Source organism: Perca flavescens, chromosome 3, assembly GCF_004354835.1.
Source record: "Perca flavescens isolate YP-PL-M2 chromosome 3, PFLA_1.0, whole genome shotgun sequence".
NCBI classification, from domain to species: domain Eukaryota; kingdom Metazoa; phylum Chordata; class Actinopteri; order Perciformes; family Percidae; genus Perca; species Perca flavescens.
This window is the reverse complement of record NC_041333.1, coordinates 17,088,669-17,114,287: the sequence shown is the minus strand read 5'-3', so window position 1 is coordinate 17,114,287 and position 25,619 is coordinate 17,088,669. Positions and strand designations below refer to the sequence as shown.

Sequence of the window (25,619 nt, the reverse complement as noted above, 5' to 3'; positions counted from 1 at the left end):
AAAATAAGAGATATACCAAAGGCCGGCACAAAGTAAAAAGACCCTTTAGGACACACTCTTTATTAGCGTTGTGATTATGGTCACATATAGGTATGGCTGACAAAATTGCCTGTAACACCGGCTGTTAAGTAAGCCGTATACGCCATAATTTGCCTCATGGTAAATAAGAGACGGGTTAAGTAAATGCCCCTATGAAAATCCATAAACCTCTTATCCATGTCTCACTTCAAATCCCATCAGTATGTTAATGCTGCCTGATCGATATCAGTCCTTCACAATCCAGCAATTACCGTTTGTATCACTGTATAAGCAAGCTCTTGTTTGATTTAGCAGTGTATTCTGTCATATATTTAGAATTTAGTATTCAGACAAATATTTTCTGCAATAAAATATTAACGATATTCTAATCTTATAACTACGGGCAAACACATTAGAACTTAATGAAACGTGTGTGCTTTTCTTTTTGCATCATTTTTGTATTTGCAGCGCGTTTGTGTATTTGGTTGTGTTGTGTGTCTATGCAGCATGTTTGCTATGTGTTGTCAAATGAATGAAGATGTTTTCTTAATTTGCTTGTGTTTTGTCTATTTGCGTGTTTCATAAAGTTGCAGTTTGTGTGCCCCTGTCGGCCACCGTATATAACAGACGCTTAAAGATCAGCCAAGAACGTTGCTTATGTTTATTACCTTGTTTATGTAGATGAAGCAATTAGGAGCAGAATCTTATTGAAATGAAATAAATATTTGAATCTTCTCAAGACAGCAAAAAAAAAAATCCATATCATTTAAAAATGATGGATATAGATTGGAATCTAAATTAACGATGAGAGTTTTAAAAAAAAAAAAAAAGAAAAGAAAATTATTATTACATTTTATGATACCAGGACTGGCCCAAAACAACAAGACTGATAATAAGAGAAGAGATAATAAAATGTTGTACTGGGTTCATGTGATGAGCTTCATACAGGAGTGCAGGATCTCAAGGCCCTGCAGTTCTCGGAGTTTGTTCACATGTCTGGAATTGAAGAAAGCAGTTCATTAAAAGAAAGCACAGTGACGGTGTGTTCAGTGAACTAAAGCTCAACACATCATCAACACACAGCCGAGCTTTGTAGTCTGAAGGTACAGTAAAAATGGTCCCAGGAACAAAGAGACATATTTGCTGCTGCCCTCTTCCATTATTAACGAAGATTCCAGTGCAACACAACAATTATACTCACATAATCAGAGAGGTGCTGCACTATATGGAAGATGGCCTGCAGCAGCACAATATCATTTTGTAGAGAGAAAAAGGTGTTTACACTTAAATTTTACCCTGCAGTACAAAAAAAAACAATAAAGGGAAATACTGAACTTAACGTACGAGAAGCTAAATAGCTTCTCGTACGTTAAGTTCAGTATTTCCCTTTAAGTGTACATTGCCTACAAGTTTACAATATTGTAAACTTGTAGGCAATGTACACTTATAGCTTTTGTGTAATACATACTGTAAGACAGCAATGACGATGGACTAAATTAACTAAAGTTCGATTAAACAATCAAACAAATTTAATGATGACTACGACCAGATCACAAACTTGCCTTGAAACCTGAGACTAATATTATGAAGTCAAAACAGAATCTAAAAATGCATTCAGTGCAATTAATGACATGACTTAATCTGCTGCTGGCTATCAGCCTATCCATCATGATTAACCAATTAACTGCAAATATATAAGAGAAAAGTGGTAGTAGGCACAGAAAGACATATATATATATATATATATATATATATATAGAGAGAGAGAGAGAGACACACACACACGCGCGCACACACACACTACCGGTCAAAAGTTTTGGGGTCACTTAGAAATTTCCATTCCACTCCATTATAGACAGAATACCAGCTGAGATCAGTTGCATTGTTTTTTCAACCAGGGCAGCAGTTTTCAGATTACATTATGTGCTTACATAATTGCAAAAGGGTTCTCCAAAGTTTTCTCAGTTAGCCTTTTAAAATGATATCAGATTAGTAAACAGAATGTGCCTTTGGAACATTGGATGAATGGTTGCTGATAATGGGCAATGTAGATATTGCATTAAAGATCAGCCACTTCTTTCTACAACAGTCGAGAACTCTTTTGCAATTATGTAAGCACATAATGTCATCTAAAAACTGCTGCCCTGATTAAAAAAACCAATGCAACTGATCTCAGATCTCTGTCTGGAATGGAATGGAAAGTGACCCCAAATATATATATATATATATATATATATATATATATATATATATATATATATATATATATATATATATATATATATATGCTGACTTTGAGATGCAAATACAATTATAATAAACATTTTGAATATTTCAAGTCAGCCTGAGCTAGAAGTCAATACATTTGCCTAATGTGTGACCAGAGCCAAAACATCACATTATCACATTTCAGTGAGGCATTTCATCTCGCCTATCAATGGTCCTTCAGGCTAGTTTCTGAAATGCAATCAGCGGCATGTGGTTTATAGAGTGAGGTGAGAGGGCACCTGGGCTCAGATCGACACAGCTTCCCCAGAGCAATTGCTGCATTTTGACGCACGGCTGTCCTCTTAGCGTCCCCTGCAGCGTGGCGCAGCAGCAGCAGCACAATATCAGTTCCCAGCAGGGTGCTGGCAACTCCCTCTAATTCAAAGCAGTGGGCCAAGCACAGGGCTGCATTTCCTGACACCATCTCATCACAGCTGGAACCCAGCAAATAACGTAAAACAGACAGCTCTGTGTAGAATGATAAATGTAAAGGGGAATAAGAAGGGAATAGCATTTTTGAATTAACAAACACACATTTAATGACATGTGACTCAACAGATATACTGCACAGTGCACTCACATTTATGCAGTATGCATACAAATGTAGACACACACATACATATACTTAATTTGCATATTAGGTCAACCCTACAATATTATTCATAAACTAATGAAAGAGCTTGTAAAAGAAATGGTAACACGTCTGTCATTTCTCACTTTTATCAGACTTCACCAGCTCCTCCCGTGCCGAGTGACTGGCAGCAGTGCACACAGTCAGAGTCTTAATGGCGTACTTAGTGGCAGTCTGCCCTGTTCCCTGGGTAGGCAGACACAAAATCAACAAGACATTAAACAATTTGAATGTATATTTGTAAACTCTAACATCATGCTGACAAAAACTAAACTGTAGTGGAATTAGTAGAAGAATACATACTTCAAATATTGATCCCATTCAGAAACGTTAATATAAGTACAGAACTTTATACAAAAGTAGTTGTTTTTTCAATAGCATGTTTTCATCATGTCTTTAGATCATGACAGGGAATGTTTAAGGGTATATGTCGTCATGGGCCGTTCTAAGAATAACAAATCAATTTAAAGATGGTAGGGAAATACAAATAAGTGTTGATGTTTTCACAGATACTTGTGCTGTACAGTATGTACAGTTATGCACCTTTAACAGCCTGCACATGGTCCGGACCACATTCCCCTGAATAACGTGTTGAATGGCCTCAGGGGACTGAGGGAGGACAGTGCTCAGCACGCCTGTGGCTCTCTGGAAGACAAAGAAGAATGTTGGCATTAGAAACGGAGATACCAAAGAAAACCAGCTCCTACTGGAGACAAAGAGAATGGAAGCGTAGTTGGAAAAAGGTGGGGAATAGGAAAGGAAAAAATGTGAAATCAGTGTAAAGGCTTTTATGGAGGGTGTTTGCAGCAATAAAGTACAGAAAGTCCATTGTAAAGACAGTGAGAGACTTGCCTGAAAACATATTTGACTGAACATAAAATGATAGTGAACAGGATAATAAAAAGAGAGCACAAGATTAGAAGCAAATAAGATCTAGAGGTCACACATGGGTGCTTTGTCTTGCAGAGATTTGTTGAATCAGATTTTTTAACAAACAGTATTTTGAGGGCACATATAAAGTAACTTGAGGGCATGAATTAGTCAATAAAGACGACAAAATAAGTGTATTTAGTGTGCAAATTAGTAATTGGAGATCATTATTTGTAAATCAAGGGCTCAAATTACTCATTTGAGTGATCTTTTTGATAATCTTCCCTTTTACCCACTGCAGCTTTCAGCTGAGTATCACATTCATAGCAGCAGCAGGCAGCCATTTTCCCAGAATACTGATTAACCCACTGTACACTGCCTCCCCAGTAGAGGTGGGCAATATGGCAAAACGATCATATCACGAGACCAAATCCAAGTTAAGAGCCTACCACATACTCCTACTACAGCTCCAATGTGATTATGTTGTCGCTTCATGTCTGTTATATTTATTAAAAGGAATTTGTTTGCTAACACGATGGCCAACTTTTTACGGCAGTAATACTATATGTTAGGCTGTGTGTCTGTCAGCTTGTTTTGGAGTTATTTAGCCTCCTAGTGGCCTAGTCATTGAATGTTTACAACATGTTTTACTAGAGTGGCATTTTCTTTCACGGTTGGTGCAAAGTGACTAAAATAGAATTAAATGGCATGGGCAAACTAGGTAGTACTCCTTGGCTCACGCATGCATGCTCCTTACACCTCCTCTCAAGAAAGCTAAACCTAAATGGACATAAGTTTTATTTTAAAGCAGCAATATTTGGGGTTTTAGAGCTTTGTTGTAACCATTATGATGTATTAGAGAGGAAAGTGAAGTCAAGATAAGACAAGAACAGAGAAAAACTTTCAGGATATTCAATAAAAATGTTGAAATCAGGAGACAATGAAGAAAACGTTCCAGCCATGCAGTGAGTGAGCACTAAAACTGAGGAAAGTGACAGATGGTTGGAAGTGTGGAACTCTGAGGGCATTGCATAGGCAGTGTGAAACTGCTATAACAGCCATTAGCACAGACAACAGCACCTGGAGCTGAAGTTTTAATCATCTGTAATGACACATATATACAATCATCTGAACATTATGGATTGCGGATTCCACCTTTTGGGGCACATTGCCAGTGTGCTCACAAGAAAAGGCCCATTACTCAAGACAAATGTCTTAATTTTATCTAGTTACCTGAAAGGATGGTTTTATGCCCTATAGGATGTATGGAAGTTTGGAAAACAAACAAGAGAAAGTTTTAAACAAGTGTCTTCAACAACTGTAAAACTTTGTCAGTAATAATATTTTTCAAACCTTTCTTGGTCCGACACCGTAATATAACCAGAATGTCAGTTATGATACAGTGAAGCAACTACTGTACATATACACTCAACAAAATTATAAACACAACACTTTTGTTTTTACCCCTATTTTTTATGAGCTGAACTCAAAGATCTAAGACTTTTTCTATGTACACAAAAGAACTATTTCTCTCAAATATTCATCTCACAAATCAGTGTAAATCTGTGTTAGTGAGCACTTCTCCTTTGCCGAGAAAATCCATCCACCTCACAGGTGTGGCATATCAAGATGCTGATTAGACAGCATGATTATTGCACAGGTGTGCCTTAGACTGGCCACAATAAAATATGCAGTTTTACTGTTTTGGGGGGGTCCGAAAAAAAAAAAAAGAAGTTTCTGGATATTGGCAGGACCTGGAACACGCTGTCGGATACGCCGATCCACAGCATCCTAAACATGCTCAATGGGTGACATGTCCGGTGAGTATGCTGGCCGTGCAAGAACTGGGATGTTTTCAGCTTCCAGGAATTGTGTACCGATCCTTGTAACATGGGGCCGTGCATTATCATGCAGCAACATGAGGTGATAGTCGTGGATGAATGGCACAACAATGGGCCTCAGGATCTCGTCACGGTATCTCTGCATTCAAAATGCCATCAATAAAATGCACCTGTGTTCGTTGTCCATAACATACGCCTGCCCATACCATAATCCCACCGCCACCATGGGCCACTCGATCCACAACGTTGACATCAGCAAACCTCTCACCCACACGAAGCCATACACGCTGTCTGCCATCTGCCCTGTACAGTGTAAACCGGGAATCATCCGTGAAGAGAACACCTCTCCAAAGTGCCAGACGCCATCGAATGTGAGCATTTGCCCACTCAAGTCGGTGATGACGACACATGCAGTCAGGTCGAGACCCCGATGAGGACGAAGAGCATGCAGATGAGCTTCCCTGAGATGGTGTCTTACAGTTTGTGCAGAAATTCTTTGGTTATGCAAACCAATTGTTGCAGCAGCTGTCCGGGTGGCTGGTCTCCGACGATCTTGGAGGTGAAGATGCTGGATATTGAGGTCCTGGGCTGGTGTGGTTACACGTGGTCTGCGGTTGTGAGGCCAGTTGGATGTACTGCCAAATTCTCTGAAACGCCTTTTGGAGACGGCTTATGGTAGAGAAATGAACATTCAATTCAAACAGCTCTGGTGGACATTCCTGCAGTCAGCGTGCCAATTGCAGAAATAGTTCTTTTGTGTACATAGAAAAAGTCTTAGATCTTTGAGTTCAGCTCATAAAAAATGGGGGCAAAAACAAAAGTGTTGCATTTATAATTCTGTTGAGTGTATGATGTGTTTTTCTACTGGGCGCGTCTGCGCTGCGTTCTGGAGGCACCGCAACCCTCACGAGCAATCGCGGCCATTCAAGTCAATGGTTGATATTTCAGCACCCGCGTCACGGCGCGTCCCAGAAGCGTGGGTGAAGCGGCACTCTGTTCCACTCAAGAAACGCGCTAGGTCTATTTCATGCGAGCTGCCCTGCGTTCGGAAAGCTGGTGGAAATTCTGATTTTTCAACCCTCCTGAGTACTGTAGTGTACTGTAGTGTTGGTTGAATGATTACCACTAAAGTAAGGTTCACTCACAGTTATGACGCCTCCGTCTCTATCCCTCAGCAGGCCCAGGCAGCAGTCACAGAGTGAAACAGCATGCTCCTACAGAAAGGAGAGCAAACGTGGCTAAACCAATTTTCACATACATAGGTGACATCACACATCATGGCTCCCTCTTCTTCCCTTGTGCATTGGCTTTAAATGCTTTTTAAGATTATGACAAATGCCCTGTGAAAAGTAACCAAAAAAATCCACTTGAGCTTTGAGCTGTAGTCATGTTGTAATTGTTCTTTATTTTATATATATAGTGTTGGGAGTAACTAACCGCGTTATTTCAGTAACGGAGTAATCTAATTAATTACTTTTCCCATCGTTGCAACGCCGTTATCGTTACTAAGAATGTAAAGTGGCGCGTTACTACAATTTGGTTGAATGAAGCGCAAGGTGTCAGGCTTGGGCATCAGCTGCCTGGAGAGAGCAGGGGTGGGGATGATGACACCGTTGCAAATGCGATGATGACTGGCTGGGTGGGCGGATGCCCTGCTCACGCTGTCTCACTGCACGCTCTGACTACCACTAAACACAAGACAGCGACAACCAACCCAACCCCAAGCCCAAATGCAGATAGCGTGAGCTCCAGCGAAGGAGACGGAGCCACTCTGTTAAAACAAGCAATATATATATACACTACTGTATATGTATGCACTACTGTATATAAACAAATATTATTTTATGGTGCCAAATCATAACATTAGTTATCTCAACCAGAATCATTGAGTGCAGCTGCAGTCTAAAGGTCAACTGCCTTTTTTCCAGATTAGAGCAATAGTCCCTCCAAATGTCTGTGCACGTCCCTGGTCAAAACATATCATTCTTTTAAGGTGGCCCCACCCTGAATGACAATTCAGCTCAACCTAAGATACAGTATCATCATTACGTCAGTTAATACAGTGCCCACTATTAAGATGGCAAGAGATAAGGACAGAAGTTGATTTGACTCATAGCCATGCATAACTGACACCCCAGGCAAGGTAAATATCACACATCAAGTATCACACATCACTTGTCTTACCTGAATGATTGGAGAGGTGATAGATGAAAGATTGATGATCAAACCAAGCATGGGGTAAATTACCGCTTTGTATTCACATGCACTGCACTGCCTCTGCAATGACAGCCAACATATACACTGAATTAATGCATAGTGAGTTTAAAAACTAGCTAAACATTTTCATAATAGCCAAGACAGACTAAAAATGTCTAATTGTGTCATTCAGACTACTGTGGTGTGTGTTGTGGCATCTGAATTCAACTCAATGAACAAATGATTTGTACTTTTCGATGCAAAGACTCCAGTCTGTGAAGATACTAACAATGGCTTCCACAAAGGCCTTCCAACATTCTTGATCATGAGCAAAACTGTGACAGATGACGTCATCTTGAGCCAGACAGCCAATAGCTGATATCAGTGATGCAAGGACATGCTGATTGGATTTGCTTATATTGCTCTAAAAAATGAAGAAAACAGATGTGCAGATTTGCCCAGACAGACACACACACACACACACACACACACACACACACACACACACACATAAACACACTGATACATATTCAGCACATACTGTAAATCAACATGAAACTTTGTATCTACAATACACCTCTTACCAGTAGTTTTGTGAATGGCACAATAACAGAGTCTGTCAACACGTCCCTTAGCTGAATGCAAAATCTGTAAGAAAAAGTATTTGAAAAATATTTCTGATGTACATGTAAGATATATAATATGTATAGGGCAGTATACATCTATAAATATGCACAATGGTTAAAGGCCTTCCCCTATTAAACAAATAAGTGCCTATGGTGCATCAGAAACCACCTGAGACCCAGACTGTATATAGAGAGATTTGTATGATTCTGAATCAATGTGAAATTTGGACCTGTTGTGTAGTGTATTCATTTTTACTCCAAAAATATCCTTGAAAGCCCAACATTGACCCAGCTGAGCCTTTACACTGAAGTGAAACCTCTGTAGGATAACACATTTGTGTTGAGTAACTCTCTTTGAGCTATAGACAGGGAAAATTGATCTCCCCATTTCACTGCTTGACACTTTGAACTTATTTCCTGCTGTGTTGTAGAGCCTGGGTTGTCCTTTCATGTTTTGTTTTCATGGAGGCACCAGAGAGAAAAACAGGTTGAGAACGGCCTTTTGCTTTCAAGTGACATAAACACTTGGATCGCACATATTGAATTATTAAAGATGTCACACTTTCCATTTCTCAGAGGACCCTTCCTATCATGATGCAACAATGCATTTTAAAGTGCTTGGATGGATATGATGTGTGGGAGGAAACTTGACTATCTGGTGGGTCATATTCTGAATTCTGTATCTGAAAATACAGTGCTGCTCATGAGTATAGGAACCCCTGCTAAAGTTGACTAAAAAGAGGAATAAAAAAAAAATCATCTTTTGGAAATGGGGTACTTTCCATAAGATCATCTCTCAATGCAAATCAAACCAGCTATTAGGCTAACTGAAATAAAACCATGCCAATCTCTAGGTATGGTGAAGGGTATATGATGATGTGGAGCTATTTTAATTCCAAAGGCCAGGGGAACTTTATCAGGATGCTTAGTATCCTGGATCCATGAAATAACTGGCCTTTAAAAATAGAAAATCTGTCTGCCTCTATGGGTATTTAACATAGGGGTGTCTATACTTATACCCCCTGTATTTTAAGGAAGAACATTTATTTATTTACAAACATTATTCAATCACAAAGAAAATTGATGTTCTCAAAGGTTGGATTTTTCCTCATTTTTTCAATTAAGGCATTAATTAATTGATTTTTTTTTTTATTCCTCTTTTTAGTCAACTTTAGCAGGGGTTCCTATACTCATGAGCAGCACTGTATGTATTTCCTCGTCCAGAGATCAAATTCAACATGTTCTAAGATGTGAGGAGAATAACTGTGGTGTTTTAGTTAGGCTGTATATCAGTAATACTTGTTTTCTGCTGCAAAGTTCTCCAGAATGTTGACCGCTGTGTTCTCCTGCTGCTGCTTTGGCTTTGAGATGCACGCCATGAGGTTCCTCACTAACCTTTAGATCCAGATTAAGAGTAGAGCAAGATAAAGAACAAGAGAGGAGAAAAAAGAGAGAGGAGAGAAAGAGGATGGACAGAATAATATATCCGTATTATAATAATGCCAAAAAGGAGTAATAGTATTAATTTTTCCTAATCCTCTGAAAATCCAATCAGCTGCAGATGATGATGTATAATATATTTTCTTCTTGAAATCTCATTAATTGGACATGGCAGTTTGACTGACGATCACAAACAAATCAAATCACCTAAAGCCCCTGGACTGATTTCATTAGAAAGGGAACAATGTGAAATGCAAAAAGTATAGGGATGGGAGGAGATAAAGGAAAAAGTATTACAAAATAATTTGGCTCATTAGAACATACAGTAAGTCTACCATCTCTGTCTACATATTAGTATATTCTTACTCCAGCTATGTTATTCCTCTCATTAGATTAGATTCAACTTTATTGTCATTGTGCAGAGTACAAGTACAAAGTCAACAACATCCAGTTTGCGTACAACCAGAAGTGCAAAAAGAAGAAAAAAGTGCATTGTTAAATACACAGTATAGCCAGGACAATAAAGAAGTTGCATGGTTGCATTAGTTGCATCTAATGACAACATTAATATAATAATAATAAATAATAAATAAATAATAAAATAAACAAATGTCTTACATGTGCACATTCAGGTTGTCAATGGCCAAACGTCTGCCATGTGGCATCTGTGAGTACAAACATATTAATGCCAGGCATTCTTCCTGCACAGCAACATGCTCTGATGTTACCAAGTAAACAATGGACCGTCTGGTGACTGGGCATGTCATCAACATTTTCTGGTTTTCATCTGAAAGCAAAAGGAAAACATGAATAAAAAAAAATGCGCTCACTGGACACAGTACCGTGTTATGTTCCCAAAGAAACAACAACCTAGTCCATAAACCCAATTACATGAACACTATACTTGTGTTGATATGGAAGAAATGTGTTGTTGTTCATATGGTATTAACACACAGACACGTGAATAGCAGTGTAAAGAAATTATCACAGTTGGCAAAAACAGTTGATGTGCCCACACAGCTTGTGCAAATAAAGGCTTAACAAAAGAGAAGGTGCAAGTATCACATTGACAAGCTGTGCAGTAATGACACAATGCAATTATAGAGGATTATAGACGTATTTCAATTACTTAATTTTTCTTTTTATTTCCTGCTAACTCAGTGAGAGCAAATTTCTACTTGGACGAAAACAGAAAAGGAAGTGTAATCCAATAACTACATACCGTTTCCACAACAAATAACCCTCCATAATTTCAGAACAGACACACACAACTCCTGGCTGTCTGGATCCTTTGTTTTCTGCAACAGGCAACTGTAGAGAAAGTAAAACTCAAGTATGCCAGTAAAGATGTATCTCAACACAACATAAAGGATGGAAACCAAATGAAAACTACAAAATCAAAATGTAACACATGACGCATGTCCAATATTTACTTTAGGGTCAAGAATCAGTTAATTACATCAGACACATTCAACATAATTCAACATAAAGAGCAAGATGCCATTTAATTTCATATGGATATTAAGCAATCTTGGTGCAGCAGCAGAGCCCTGTTTGTATGTACTAAAGAGCATTCTACTATCCAAAAATAATGAATGATGAAAATGTATTTCAGTATGGCTATATATTTTTAGCATACAGTATGCATTGGAACTGATACTACACTTACATGTGAACATCATAATGCACTTTGCCCTTCCATTTATCTATATTTGATGTAAGAACCTTGTGTGACATAGCCACTTGGCCATCACTCACATGCTACCTGAGAAGGCATCTGTTATCCTACTAAGGGGTTTGCAATTGTTGTCTCTGCCCTGAGGAAGCTTGTATGTGCTGCTTCTTGATGGCTGAAGGTTATAGTCTGATTTCTTATCCCATTATCTGTTATAAATTATAACATTAGCCATCTTGACAATGCCTTTTTTCTATAAACAGGGTTTTCTTTCTTCTTTTTTGCACTTTTTTGGAGACCTGTGCATTCAATACCAGGGAGCAACTTGAATAAAATATTCAGGCTCCACTCCTTTAAAGCTTTCTATAGTAGGCAACAATGCACTGGCCTTCTTTGTGACATGGCTTACATAGGTATTAGTTGGTTGCGTCTGGCTATATCTCCCAACAGTATCCTTATTGACCATTTTCATCAAGCTCAGACTACAATTTGGTTGCATTCTCTATTTTCGTGACACTGTGTTCTAACTTGAATAATGACAGTGCTGACAATGGGGCAAGATGAAAATGTGTGACAAGTTAATAATAACCTTACTGATCTGACATGAGGGAGTCATAATTTGTACCTTGTACAAAACACCCCCTCTTTCATGGACAAAACATAGGGCCTTTGCTCATTTCAGTGCTCATCTCAATCTTCAGTGTGATCATCTTTTCCTCTCGCAATCACACAAACAACAAGCGAGAGAGAGAGAGAGAGAGAGAGCGAGGGCAGGCGGAGAATGATCTCTCTAGTTTAGGCCATCGTTGTCTCTGTATGGCCCTGTCTCTGGTTCCATCTGTCAAAGCTCCACTGAGGGCTGACAGCTACCTCTCCCTCTGGTCTTCTTACCTCCTCACCGTGTCATTGCTGCTGATGATACTAAAGCCATTGTTCAGTCTGAAAAGGGTCTGTCCTGTACCTGTTAAAAGAGAACAGTAGATAGTGTAAGAAGGCAGAAAACTACATGTCATCACCAGGTAGCCTTGTGGGTTTTAGAGAAACACAACACGTCTCTCTTAGTTTAGCTTGCTTTGTTCACTGGTTTACAGTCAAGGGCACGAGAGAAAAGAATAAATAAAATGTGTGGACAGATGAAGGTGAAGAGAGGAATGGTTCTTTTTTCCACTTATAATGAGTTAACATCTACAGAACGTAGAGTAGGGTAGTGAGGGAGCACTTTTAGGGGGAAAAGCTTGTAATGTCAGCCCTGCTGATATCCTTTCAGTTGTGAGTTATGTAAGTGTTGCCCTTTTCCATTGAATGGCACAGTGAGACAGGTATTATATCATGTGACAGTACACTTTTATTCTTCTAAATGAAGAAAAAAGAGTGATTTGATAAGAAACATTTGCCATTCTGCTGTGGCTAGCCAGTGCAAAGGAATACAGCGTATTACAAACAGTGATACATACAAGTTAAAACAAAATAGAGAGTTAGCATTACACAATGATTTACTGGTGATTTTACTTGGTTTACTGAGCGACAATCTTCACTTGAAAAAATTTCATCCATCTTGGCTGTGTGGTCAAAGTACCTGAAATTATACAAGCCCCGTATGAGAGCAGCAATGGTGTGAAGCATGTCAGAACTACTTGTTTACAGATTCTTTCTTAGCTGAAATATAACAAATTAAAAAAACTCTGGAGAGAGCCATTGACCTTGACAAATTGTACTGCTAGGTAGTTTTCCAAAAGCCACAATTTCTGCCTTTTGGCAACAGCTAAAACGTGTTACATCAGTGGTGTGGAGTTTCAAAGTCATTTCTTGGGTCAAAATAATTTACAAAAATATCAGCAGCTGACAGGAGTGGTGAACAACCTGGTGGAGAGCAGCTGCAGCCTGTCTACAATGCCTCCTTGTCATTCAGTAGAGGACTTGGTATAAATACATATCTTGCAATCTTGTGCCCAACAAATTTTCCACAAGCACAAGATCACGATTCTGTTTACCATACTAAAAAGAAATTAGAGACGTGAGAGGCATGTTCCTGCATAGCCTGTTTGATTTCACTCTTCTGAAACCTTGAGCAACAGGCACTGTGCTAGTTCTAAGCTAAAATTAGATGTGATTTGTTGTCTGGAATCATTTCCCCCATCAAGTTGCAGTATGGGATTTGTTGTCTCTTGTTTTTAGTGGTACTTTGATGAAGAGTTAGTGTGGGCCAGTGCTCTTTTTCAACTAAGTTTTTATGAGCTGTTTTTTCTTGCTCAGGGACGCTGCTAGAAATGACCCCTGACCAGGGGAATAAATATAGACGGTGCAGGCGGTGCGGTTACACTGGGGTCCATAGAGAGAGGAGGCCCTCTAACGATGTATTGGGATGAGAAGGGGCCCTTGCAAGTGATTCAGATTGCCACCTTGGAAATACGCCTGTGTTCAAAGAATACCTCATTAAATTAATTAAATAAAAAATGGTGAAATTTGCTATATATGCCTTCAAAAAAGTCAAACCCATCTCCGTCATGGTTTTCATTTCTTTAGGTAAAATAGTCAGTAGCAATCAAAAACTGATATGCTTACTCTACATAAAGTATATAAAAACTATAAATAAACTCTATAAAAACACATCATGTGACGAGATGATAACAGCAATGATAATCCTGGCATCTTCCAGAGACGCTGTCCATTTACAGGACCTCAGGCTAGGCTGTCATAAATCTACAAAGCCAACGGACAGATACTACCATTCACTATCTTAACTACTCTAAATCTGACAGGGTTGAATGCAGGTACTGCCACTGAGGTTATGGAATGGACACCTGTTATCACATGTGTTTCATTAAATTGCACCCAAGACAGCCCCAGAAGGCTTAATACTAGTAGTAGTGTTTGCTGCCATCCCATAACAACCCCCCCTTTATATCTGCTCTCAACACCAAATACATCTAACATTGCCTACACAACCCTGTACACTACAAGCTCATACAATATTTTAATGTTAGTCATTTCATTTTTAAAGTTTATTATTCATGTCACTTAACTGATGGAACAGCTGACACTGCTGTCTCGGAACAGCCCACTCAGCAGTTCAGCAACCAAATTACATAATTTACAGTATACACCAAAGGAATGTCTAATTCTGCTAAATGTGATGATCAGAAACAGGTCGCAAATCAAATCATACCAGCACCGAAGGTTTTACTCCTTTCCAGGCACTGCCAAATAGCAGACAACTTGTTTTTATTGATCTGATAAGGAAATAAAAACACAAACAAAATTGTTCTGCAAAGCATTTTTTATGCAGCTGTTTAAGTGTAATTTTATAGTGTTCCATAGTGTTATGGTACATATACCTATCCTCTGACGTTTTGCTCTGTCATTGTGGCTTTATACTCTATATTGGAAAGGTGCTTTACTGTGACAAGCAAATGGAGCATGAAGAGGAATCAGTGATAGACAGTGTTAGGTCTCCGCTCTCTTCCATTGTCATAGAACAAGACATGAAACTATCAGTTTTTGCAGCTGCCCTGTTTCACCTGATGCCATGCCCAAAAATGCTCGCTGTGAGTACTTAAGTACTATATTGACTGTTTTTTCTCCTTTGAGTCTTCATAACCCTAGCCTGAAGGCTGATATAGTTTTCTGATACGTCTAGCCATAGAACCGGGAAATACAGTTGGTGGATCAGTGAAGCAGGATATTGAAGTAAGAGTGGGTACAAAGAGATTAAAGGAAAAGGATAATTGTAGAAATAAACTTCTCCCAAAAGAACACTTACAGTCAGTAACCGCTTGTGACAGAATCTCCAATCCTCCACAGTAGTACAAGGGAATCTGGCCGGGCCTTGACAGCTTCTCCAGCAGCTGGGGCACTCTTGTGGCATTGGCCTCTCCCTTGTCAAACTCTTGCATTGCATTCATCTCCTGACTCGCTCTAACCTCTTCCAAATTTACCTGGGTCAGGTGTTCTGCATGGAGAAAGCAAAGGAGGTAAATAGGAAAGAAGAGAAAGCAGACTGCGGTCTGACAGAAAGTTATTACCATCATACCACCATAGCAGTAAGCATAAGCAAAAGTATTAGGAATGTAATGCTGCACCACATAGGACAATAGCAAAGAGACTGCAAAATGGTGTACATATGTGTGATGATAGCCACAAAAAAAGGAAGGTTAGGTTCTGACCAAACATTTAGCGCAATATGTAGAGACATTTTTCAGAGTTTATAGCTGGATGAATCATTTTCAAAAGTATTTGTAAACAAAAAGCTATAGTATTAAAACACAATTATGTTTGTAATTACTGGGAAGGTTTTGGCTGGGCAACAACAGAGTTGACATTAAGCTTCAGGTTAGCATTAAGTCTTGCAATTAAATGGGCTGCAGTCAGTGAGACCACATCACTGACAAACAACTCAACAACAATGGAGAGTGTCCATTCTACTTTTGATGGGCTCTGGTCTAACTTTAAATTTAAGGTATATGCGGTAAAACCATTACCAACAATGTATAAATGATTTAATGGAATAATAATCAAATGTCTCCATCTCCAATGATCTCCATGAACCATCACCTTATCGTGGTGGCGAGGTTTGTGTGTCTCTGTGAACCTGAGGGCTGTGTTGTCTGGAGCTTTGTGCTCCTGGTAGGGTCTCCCAAGGCAAAGTGGTCTCAGGTGAGGGGCCAGACAAAGAATGGTTCAAAAACCCCAATGAAAAAGCTAGGCAGAGATGGAGTGACCCTGCCGGAGGAAGCCCGGGGCCCCGTCTGGAGCCAGGCCCAGGCGGGCGGGCTCGTCGGCGAGCGCCTGGTGGCGGGTTTGCCACGGAGCCCGGCGGGCACAGCCCGAACAAGCTACGTGGCTCCCATCTCTCCAGCCCATGGGCCTCCCACCTGTGGGAGGAACCGTTGGGGTCGGGTGCGATGCCACATGGGTGGCAGTGAAGGTCAGGGGCCTCGGCGGACCAGACCCGGGCGGCAGGCGCTGGCTCTGGGGGCGTGGAACGTCACCTCTCTGTGGGGAAGGAGCCGGAACTGGTGCGGGAGGTGGAGCGCTACCGGTTAGATCTGGTGGGGCTTACCTCTACGCACAGTCTTGGTTCTGGAACCATACTACTGGATAGGGGTTGGACTCTTTTCTTCTCCGGAGTTGCCCAGGGTGTGAGGCGCCCCGGGCGGGTGTGGGGATACTCACAAGCCCCGGCTGAGCGCCCGCTGTGTTGGAGTTTACCCGGTGGACGAGAGGGTCGCCTCCCTCGCCTGCGGGTTGTGGGGGAAAACTCTGACTGTTGTTTGTGCATATGCACCAAACAGGAGTTCGGAGTATTCGGCCTTCTTGGAGACCTTGACTGGAGTCCTGCATGGGGCTCCAGTGGGGACTCCATTGTTCTGCTGGGGGACTTCAACGCACACGTGGGCAATGATGGAGACACCTGGAGGCGTGATTGGGAGGAACGGCCTCCTGATCTAAACCAGAGTGGTTGTTTGTTGTTGGACTTCTGTGCTAGTCATGGATTGTCTATAACGAACACCACGTTCGAACATAGGGATGCTCATAAGTGTACCTGGTACCAGAGCACCCTAGGCCGAAGGTCAATGATCGATTTCATAATCGTTTCATCTGATCTGAGGCCGTATGTTTTGGACACTCGGGTGAAGAGAGGGGCAGAGCTGTCAACCGATCACCATCTGGTGGTGAGTTGGGTCAGAGGGTGGGGGAAGACTCTGGGCAGACCTGGTAAGCCCGAACGTGTAGTGCGGGTAAATTGGGAACGTCTGGAGGAGGCCCCTGTCCAACAGACTTTCAACTCACACCTCCGGCGGAGCTTTTTGTGCATCCCTGTGGAGGCTGGGGGCATTGAACCCGAGTGGACAATGTTCAAAGTTTCCATTGCTGAAGCCGCGGCGAGGAGCTGTGGTCTTAGGGTCTTAGGTGCCTCAAGGGGCGGTAACCCACGAACACCGTTGTGGACACCGGTGGTCAGGGAAGCCGTCCGACTGAAGAAGGAGTCTTTCCGGGATATGTTATCCCGGAGGACTCCGGAGGAAGTTGCAGGGTACCGAAGGGCCCGAAGGGCTGCAGCCTCTGCCGTGAAAGAGGCAAAGCAGCGGGTGTGGGAGAAGTTTGGAGAAGACATGGAGAAGGACTTTCGGTCGGCACCAAAGTGCTTCTGGAAAACTGTTTGCCACCTCAGGAGGGGGGAAGGGGAACCATCCAAGCTGTTTACAGTAAGGATGGGACACTGTTGACCTCAACTGAGGAGGTAATAGGGCGGTGGAAGGAGCACTTTGAGGAACTCCTGAATCCGACTAATACGCCCTCTATGTTAGAGGCAGAGCTGGAGGATAATGGGGGATTGTCGTCGATTTCCCAGGCGGAAGTCACTGATGTAGGCAAACAACTACACAGTGGCAAAGCCCCGGGATTGATGAGATCCGTCCAGAAATGCTCAAGGCTCTGGGTGTGGAGGGGCTGTCCTGGTTGACACGCCTCTTCAACATTGCGTGGAAGTCTGGGACGGTGCCAAAGGAGTGGCAGACTGGGGTGGTGGTTCCCCTTTTTAAAAAGGGGGACCAGATGGTGTGTGCCAATTATAGGGGTATCACACTTCTCAGCCTCCCTGGTAAAGTCTACTCCAAAGTGCTGGAAAGGAGGGTTCGGCCGATAGTCGAACCTCGGGTTGAGGAGGAACAATGCGGTTCCGTCCTGGTCGTGGAACAACGGACCAGCTCTTCACTCTCAAGGATCCTGGAGGGAGCCTGGGAGTATGCCCAACCGGTCTACATGTGTTTTGTGGATTTGGAGAAGGCGTATGACCGGGTCCCCCGGGAGATACTGTGGGAGGTGCTGCGGGAGTATGGGGTGAGGGGGTCTCTACTCAGGGCCATCCAATCTATGTATGACCAAAGTGAGAGCTGTTTCCGGGTTCTCGGTAGTAAGTCGGACTCGTTTCAGGTGAGGGTTGGCCTCCGCCAGGGCTGCGCTTTGTCACCAATCCTGTTTGTAATATTTATGGACAGGATATCGAGGCGTAGTCGGGGTGGGGAGGGGTTGCAGTTTGGTGGGCTGGGGATCTCATCGCTGCTCTTTGCAGATGATGTGGTCCTGATGGCATCATCGGCCTGCGACCTTCAGCACTCACTGGATCGGTTCGCAACCAAGTGTGAAGCGGTTGGGATGAGGATCAGCACCTCTAAATCTGAGGCCATTGTTCTCAGCAGGAAACCGATGGAATGCCTTCTCCAGGTAGGGAATGAGTCCTTACCCCAAGTGAAGGAGTTCAAGTACCTTGGGGTTTTGTTCGCGAGTGAGGGGACAATGGAGCGGGAGATTGGTTGGAGAATCGGCGCAGCGGGTGCGGTATTGCATTCAATCTATCGCACCGTTGTGACGAAAAGAGAGCTCTCGATCTACCGGTCAGTTTTCGTTCCTACCCTCACCTATGGTCATGAAGGCTGGGTCATGACCGAAAGAACGAGATCCAGGGTACAAGCGGCTGAAATGGTTTTCCTCAGGAGGGTGGCTGGCGTCTCCCTTAGAGATAGGGTGAGAAGCTCAGTCATCCGTGAGGAGCTCGGAGTAGAGCCGCTGCTCCTTTGCGTCGAAAGGAGCCAGTTGAGGTGGTTCGGGCATCTGGTAAGGATGCCCCTGGGCACCTCCCCCTAGGGAGGTGTTCCAGGCACGTCCAGCTGGGAGGAGGCCTCGGGAAGACCCAGGACTAGGTGGAGGGATTATATCTCCAACCTGGCCTGGGAACGCCTCGATCCCCAGTCGGAGCTGGTTAATGTTGCTCGGGAAAGGGAAGTTTGGGGTCCCCTGCTGGAGCTGCTCCCCCCGCGACCCGACACCGGATAAGCGGACGAAGATGGATGGATGGATGGATAATCAAACTGAGTCATGTGGGAAAAAAACATAGATGTGCACCAACTTAAAATGGTTGGAAATGATACATAGCAAATGAGGGCAGTTATCACTAAAGGACTTGAATATATTAAAGTTTTCCTAACCCCTAAAAAAAAAGAATTCAATTTTCTTTACCTTTCATCATCTTTTCCCTTGCAGGTTCAATTTCCACAATCTTTTCAAAGCAGTTTCTGGACTGAAAAAGAGAAGAATTTTGATCATTATTGGTTATAAGATATGCTTCACTTCTAAACTTATGGAAATCAATATGATTCTGGTCACTCCAAAATACAACAGTATCTCAGCACAAGAGTGGTATATAGAAAACTATGATGCACTTTACAATACTTGCATTAACAAAAAGTTTAACCAGAAATCAATGTTAAATATAAGCCTATTTTCCTGTTAATGTATGCCTCTAAAAAAAATAATACTGCTATTATTCTCATTCTCTATTCCTGGCATACAACTGTAATTATGTAGCCATGTTTCTGCTATAGCTAGATGAGATGTAATGGGAGGAAATCATTCTCACCTCATTATATTTCTTTAATGCCAGATATGCTTTCCCCATGTGTAGGTACGCCTTAATGCACCTCTCATTACACTGACAGAGAGAAAATGATCAAGTGAGTGCATTAGTTAAAGCGCTTCATCATCAACACATCTACATAATGGTGAATTTATGTCTCTGCTTGACAACACTAGCACAGGAAGGGAGAAATGTTCAATCTAAACTTCAGAGACACCCTCCACTCCAGAAATGTGTTACAGATATAATATTACAGAAAATCATAGTTGCTTTATAGAGCATACTTGTCATCCAAAACTAGAGCAAGAATTTTTCATTGTAAACTTGCATTTGGCTTGAGTAACCTGAAGAAAACATAACTCCAAACAAACTACCAAATTAGGAAGAACTCATGAACGCTATTCATTTTTGTCCACTTTTTTAAACACAACCTTCTCGCCAGAGAACATTTCTGCAGAGCTGATTAGCTGTATCGTGTATCTATTACTGTTTCTGTTTGAGTGCAGTGCAGTGCAGGACAGAGCATAGCCCACTGTTAACCCATTCAACCCATTTTCCTATATCTCCTCTGAGCGCCAAGCTTCACAAAGAATGGTACCTCAGATGACACTATGATGAATGAGACACTGACCCCAGTTCCCAGCTCGGTCTTACCTTCAGGGCCCATTCACAGTCACTGATGGCCTCCTGGTACTTCCCCAGCTTGATGTAGGCCTAAATAGATTTAAACATTGGACAGGTGGTAACTGGGCATTAAAAAACAGACACAAAATAAACTTGGCCTGAGTGGGCTCACAAGTAAAGAATGTGATTAGTTGTGTAGCATTGTTTGGTTATTAATATACCACAGAGCAGACTTTCAAGATGCTGGGTCTTTGGAAGGGAGCATATTGATAATTAAATTAACTTAATTGCACATTGCCATAATCATATTCAAATTAAAATAGCTGCAGACCCTCAGGTCTGAAATCAAATGTTTTTTTCATTCTGTTACAGTAAAAGGCACACAAAACCAGCTCAGATTTCTTCTTCTTTAGTCACTTTTGCCCACAGTGTGGGATAAACTCATGGGATTAAATTACAAAACACAATTTGTGTTGTCGTTATAAAACATTTGAAAGATGAAAAACATAGTTGAAGATATTCACTTGTGCTCGGTTGGTGTACAATGGCTGCATGTCCCGTAGTTCAGCCAAGCCATCACTGTAATACTGCACAGCAGTTTCATAGTCTTCTTGAGCAAAAGCTTCATTTCCCTTGTCTTTGAGAGCTGCAGTAACAAACGGTACAACATTTAAAAGGACATACTGCTTGCCCAACAGAGCAGCAAGTATGCAAACTGTTCACCTCCTACAGCATCTTTAAGGAACAGAGAATCACACACCAGTTGCCTTTTTTGCTTTTGCAATCCTCCTTACACTTCTGTCTTCAGCATCTCTCTCCATAATCGTCATGAAATTCACTGGTAAAAAAAAAAAAAAAAAGGAAGGAAAGGGAAAACTCTTAAACATGAGTGCAAGAACAGAAAAGGATATAACTCTAAAGATATTTGTCATCAGGCAATACTTCAGATTGCAAAATCCAATCATCAATACTGTCCAGTCTAATCCTAATTTTGCAAATTCAATGTATGCTATGTTAACTTCAATATTAGTGGTTTGACACACAGAGGTCTAACAGGTTTGTGCATTTGCGGTTTAACTGTTATTGATGAGTTTGACCCCAGAATTAATTGAAAAGAAGTGTTAATATGATGAAAAGCCGTTTTATATACAAGAGACATATATAAAAGACATGCATGCTAACCTATACCTAGCAATTTTGCGTGGCTTCTCCCACATTGTCTGATGAATGAATATTAAGTGTAGGGCCTTGGTGGACTAAACAGTTAATACTACAAGCCTCATATCCACTAAGCATTGCAAGAGTCCTCAAACCACAAACAAACCAACAAAAACATATCACTCATGTCCAATCATTCATTTCCTTTAACCCATAGCAGAACCCTCCTCACCTTGACATACTGACAGTTTGATAAGGGAGTGACGAGTTCACTTCACACCCTTATCAAACCTCTGCCAGCTAACTGGTCTGAGCAGGAAAGTGGGACATAGAGCAAAACATGGTCACCCTCAAAACTAAAATTCCAGAGGGCCACTGTAATGCTAAGGACACACCTTGTAACACATCTCTCTTCATACTATGGCACATGGTGAGTCACCAACCTGCCAAACAGATGCAGTTTATTGATAAATCTCACTGTGCCTCAGGAAAATGTCACGTCTGCCCTAAACTTCAACTGGCCACATAAAAATAGACCTTAAATGTTACAAGAAACTACTTACTGATACATAATGAGCAAAAATCAGAACAATCTTTGAAGAAAAAAAAACAGATACATAGAGTATTTTTATTGCTGTATTTTGTTTGGTTCAGAGAAACTTTTCATATATGTCTGCTTAAACAATGTTTAAATGAAGTGGAAGGGACAACCAAATAACCCACTCACCTGGACTTTCATTCTGCAGACCCTGTAAAACAGGAAAAGAACAATAAAATAGAATGTTTAAAAAAAAAAATACCAATCTAGTCATTACAGTACTTACTGTACATCACCTTGTTCTTTCTTAAATGAAAAGGCCAAGATAGACAACAAGAAGTTGTGAAAATGTGCTCTGTGTGTTTGTGTGATGTATTGAGAGGGACAGAGATGGCAAGAGAGAGAGACAGAGCCAGAGAGACAGACCACTTGAGGGACAGACCAAGGCACAGACAGAGAGAGAAAGACTGAGACGGACAGAGAACATGAGAAGACGTGCAACTGTACTTTGGTGACTGTGTGCATGTATTTACCAAGGAAGGCTGAAGTGGTGGGTTTGTGTTGATTGTAGTCTTGTTGACTTTTGTCCTGCAGGGTTCATCCAAGGCAGCAATGTAGCAATCAGCTGTCTCCATTGCTTTTTGCTGGACTTCAGCATCAATGGACTTTAGATCCTTCACTATCTCACCTGAAGATATATTTTACTGTTTACAGTCTATACTCACATATTAAAAAAATATATATATACACTACTGGTCAAAAGTTTTAGAACACCCCAATTTTTTTTGTTTTTTATTGAAATTTTAGCAGTTCATGTCCAATGAATGTCCAAGCTTGAAATGGTACAAAGGTAAGTGGTGAACTGCCTGAGGTTAAAAAAAAAGTAAGGTTACCCAAAACTGAAAAAGAATGTACATTCCAGAATTTTACAAAAAGGCCTTTTTCAGGGAACAAGAAATGGGTAAACAACGTAAAGCTGTTCTGCAGCAATGGAGGCTGATCAAGCTTTGAAAGTTGGTGCTACCAATTCACACAGGTGTTCCAACTTGTCTGGATTACTTACAACCCCCTCTGTTTGTATAAAAGTATTGTTGGAACACACTGTGGTACCATACCCTCGTGAGCATTATTTGAACAGTATTGTACTGCAGAAAGTGGTGTGTTGCCATAAAAATTGCGGGAAAAAGGCACTTAACACTGGAAGAGAGACAGACCATCATAACACTTAAGAATGTTGGTCTTTCCTACAGAGAAATTGCGAAGAAAGTCAAGGTGTCATTGAGTACAGTATTCTTCACCATCAAAAGGCACTTAGAAACTGGGGGAAACTCTGACAGGAAAAGGTCTGGCAGACCCAAAGCCACAACAGAATCAGAAGACAAGTTTCTGAGAGTCAACAGCTTGCGTGATAGGCGGCTCACAGGACAACAGCTTCAAGCACAGCTTAATAGTAGTTGTAATAAGCAAGTTTCAGTTTCAACTGTAAAGAGAAGACTTCGAGCTGCAGCTTTGATAGGTCGAGTTGCAGAAAGAAAGCCATTGCTAAAACGTCAGAATAAGAAAAAGAGGCTTGCCTGGGCCTGCTGAAGACTGGAAGAAGGTGTTATGGACTGATGAATCAAAATTTGAAATCTTCAGTTCATCACGCAGGATTTTTGTACGCCATCGAGTAGGCGAAAGGATGGTTCCTCAGTGTGTGACATCAACTGTCAAACATGGAGGAGGAAGCGTGATGGTCTGGGGCTGTTTTGCCAGGGTCGGTGATTTGTACAGAGTGAAAGGCACCCTGAACCAAAACGGCTACCACAGCATTTCGCAGCACCATGCACTACCCTCTGGTATGCGCCTAGTTGGTCAGGGGTTCATCCTACAGCAAGATAATGACACAAAACATAAGTCCAAGCTATGCCAGAACTACCTTAGGAAAAAGCATAAAAACATGGAGTGGCCAGACTTAAACCCCATTGAGCTGGTTTGGGATGAACTGGACAGAAAAGTGAAAGCAAAGCAACCTACAAGTGCCACACATTTATGGGAACTTCTGCAACAGAGTTGGGAAGAACTTTCTGAAGAATATTTGATTTCCATTGTAGAAAGAATGCCACGAGTGTGTTCAGCTGTTATAGCTGCCAAAGAGGGCTACTTTGATGAGTCAAAAATTTAGAATACATTTTGCTTTATAAATTGATTCCATGATTTCTTTTTTAACTTAAATTGTTCATTTGTTTTATTCTTTCATTTCAGAGTACAATAAGACATTGAACTGCATGAATTTCAATAAAAACCTGGAAAAACTGCGGTGTTCTAAAACTTTTGACCAGTAGTGAATATATATACTTTGTTTACCAACATTGTTTATTTTGACTTGATTGAAGTTTCATACAATTCATACATATTTCCCTAATTCTAACCTACTTGTAAATGTTACCACATACAAATTACCATATACGAATAACGTTACAACTTTCCAACAACTTCATCAAAGTGGAAATGATCATATAGGCTACAACAAAATAGCTAGCCCATCCCAAGTATGGTTGCATGAAACAGTAGCTAACGTTAACGTCATTGTACGTAACATTAGCCTAAGTGGTAACGTTATTGTCTAACTTTTAGCTTTATAAAAACAATGGACTGTCTGAACTAGCTAACGTTACAACAATAATTTGAGTGAGTTGGTATACCAACTCACTCAATTATTTAACGTTACGTTAACTTAACTTACAGTAACTGTTTCTACAAACAATACTTGACCCGATTGTAAAGCTATTTAGCAAACTAGCTAGCGATAGCTAATAACGTTCTTGCTCCCCTTGATTCTGGCACAAGATAACCAGATGCCCGATAACCTAAGCCATTTTTAGCGTTAAAAAGGTTCACCGCTATATTACTCACTTATTTTATCAACGTTCTTCAAAAAACTCTCGAAGTCTTCAAGTTTGTCCATCATGCTTTTGCCTTTTCAAGCCTGCTTTTATTATTTACCAAGATACGTAGCTAGCTAGCTCTATTTTGTCTAACGCAAAAATTTCTTCACACTGACTTTCAGTCAGAAGTCTCAGTCAGCGTTGAGTTACCATAGTGACGTGATGCATTCAAAGCTGCTCGTAAACTCCTCTACTAAACTTAAAACTGCACACAATGTCATTAACGTTATGCCACAGTAGTAGGCCTAATGCGTAGAAGATAATAATTACATTAAAGAATAACAGAATTCAGTGAAGTTGTTTTATTGGTCGGTTTGTACCATAGACAATATACAGTCTATGGTTTGTACCCTTAGACAACAGATAAATAGGTTGTAACCTACCGTCTATGGTT

General features: G+C 41.1%; 1 protein-coding gene across 3 annotated transcripts; it reads right to left on the bottom strand.

The window, feature by feature from the left end:
* Nucleotides 1-673: 673 nt before the first annotated feature.
* Nucleotides 674-25,374, bottom strand: ttc12 (tetratricopeptide repeat domain 12). Of its 3 annotated transcripts, none has more exons than XM_028574576.1 (21): nt 25,194-25,374; nt 22,832-22,986; nt 22,488-22,509; nt 21,363-21,440; nt 21,127-21,248; nt 20,633-20,692; nt 19,982-20,053; nt 19,582-19,642; nt 15,326-15,514; nt 12,457-12,526; nt 11,113-11,201; nt 10,509-10,677; nt 9,750-9,845; nt 8,409-8,472; nt 8,114-8,248; nt 7,813-7,905; nt 6,774-6,842; nt 3,461-3,562; nt 3,004-3,103; nt 2,526-2,754; nt 674-1,014 (listed from the first exon to the last, which is right to left on the bottom strand). In XM_028574576.1, exons 1-21 carry the CDS (start codon nt 25,246-25,248, stop codon nt 945-947), a joined length of 2,100 nt encoding a protein of 699 aa, XP_028430377.1. In that variant the 5' UTR covers nt 25,249-25,374; the 3' UTR covers nt 674-944. The 3 variants fall into 3 exon arrangements, with proteins under 3 accessions (XP_028430377.1, XP_028430378.1, XP_028430379.1); XM_028574577.1 differs by lacking the exon at nt 25,194-25,374 and adding an exon at nt 22,156-22,203 and having other exon boundaries at nt 22,832-22,900; XM_028574578.1 differs by lacking the exon at nt 674-1,014 and having other exon boundaries at nt 2,566-2,720.
* Between the last annotated feature and the right edge of the window lie 245 nt (nt 25,375-25,619).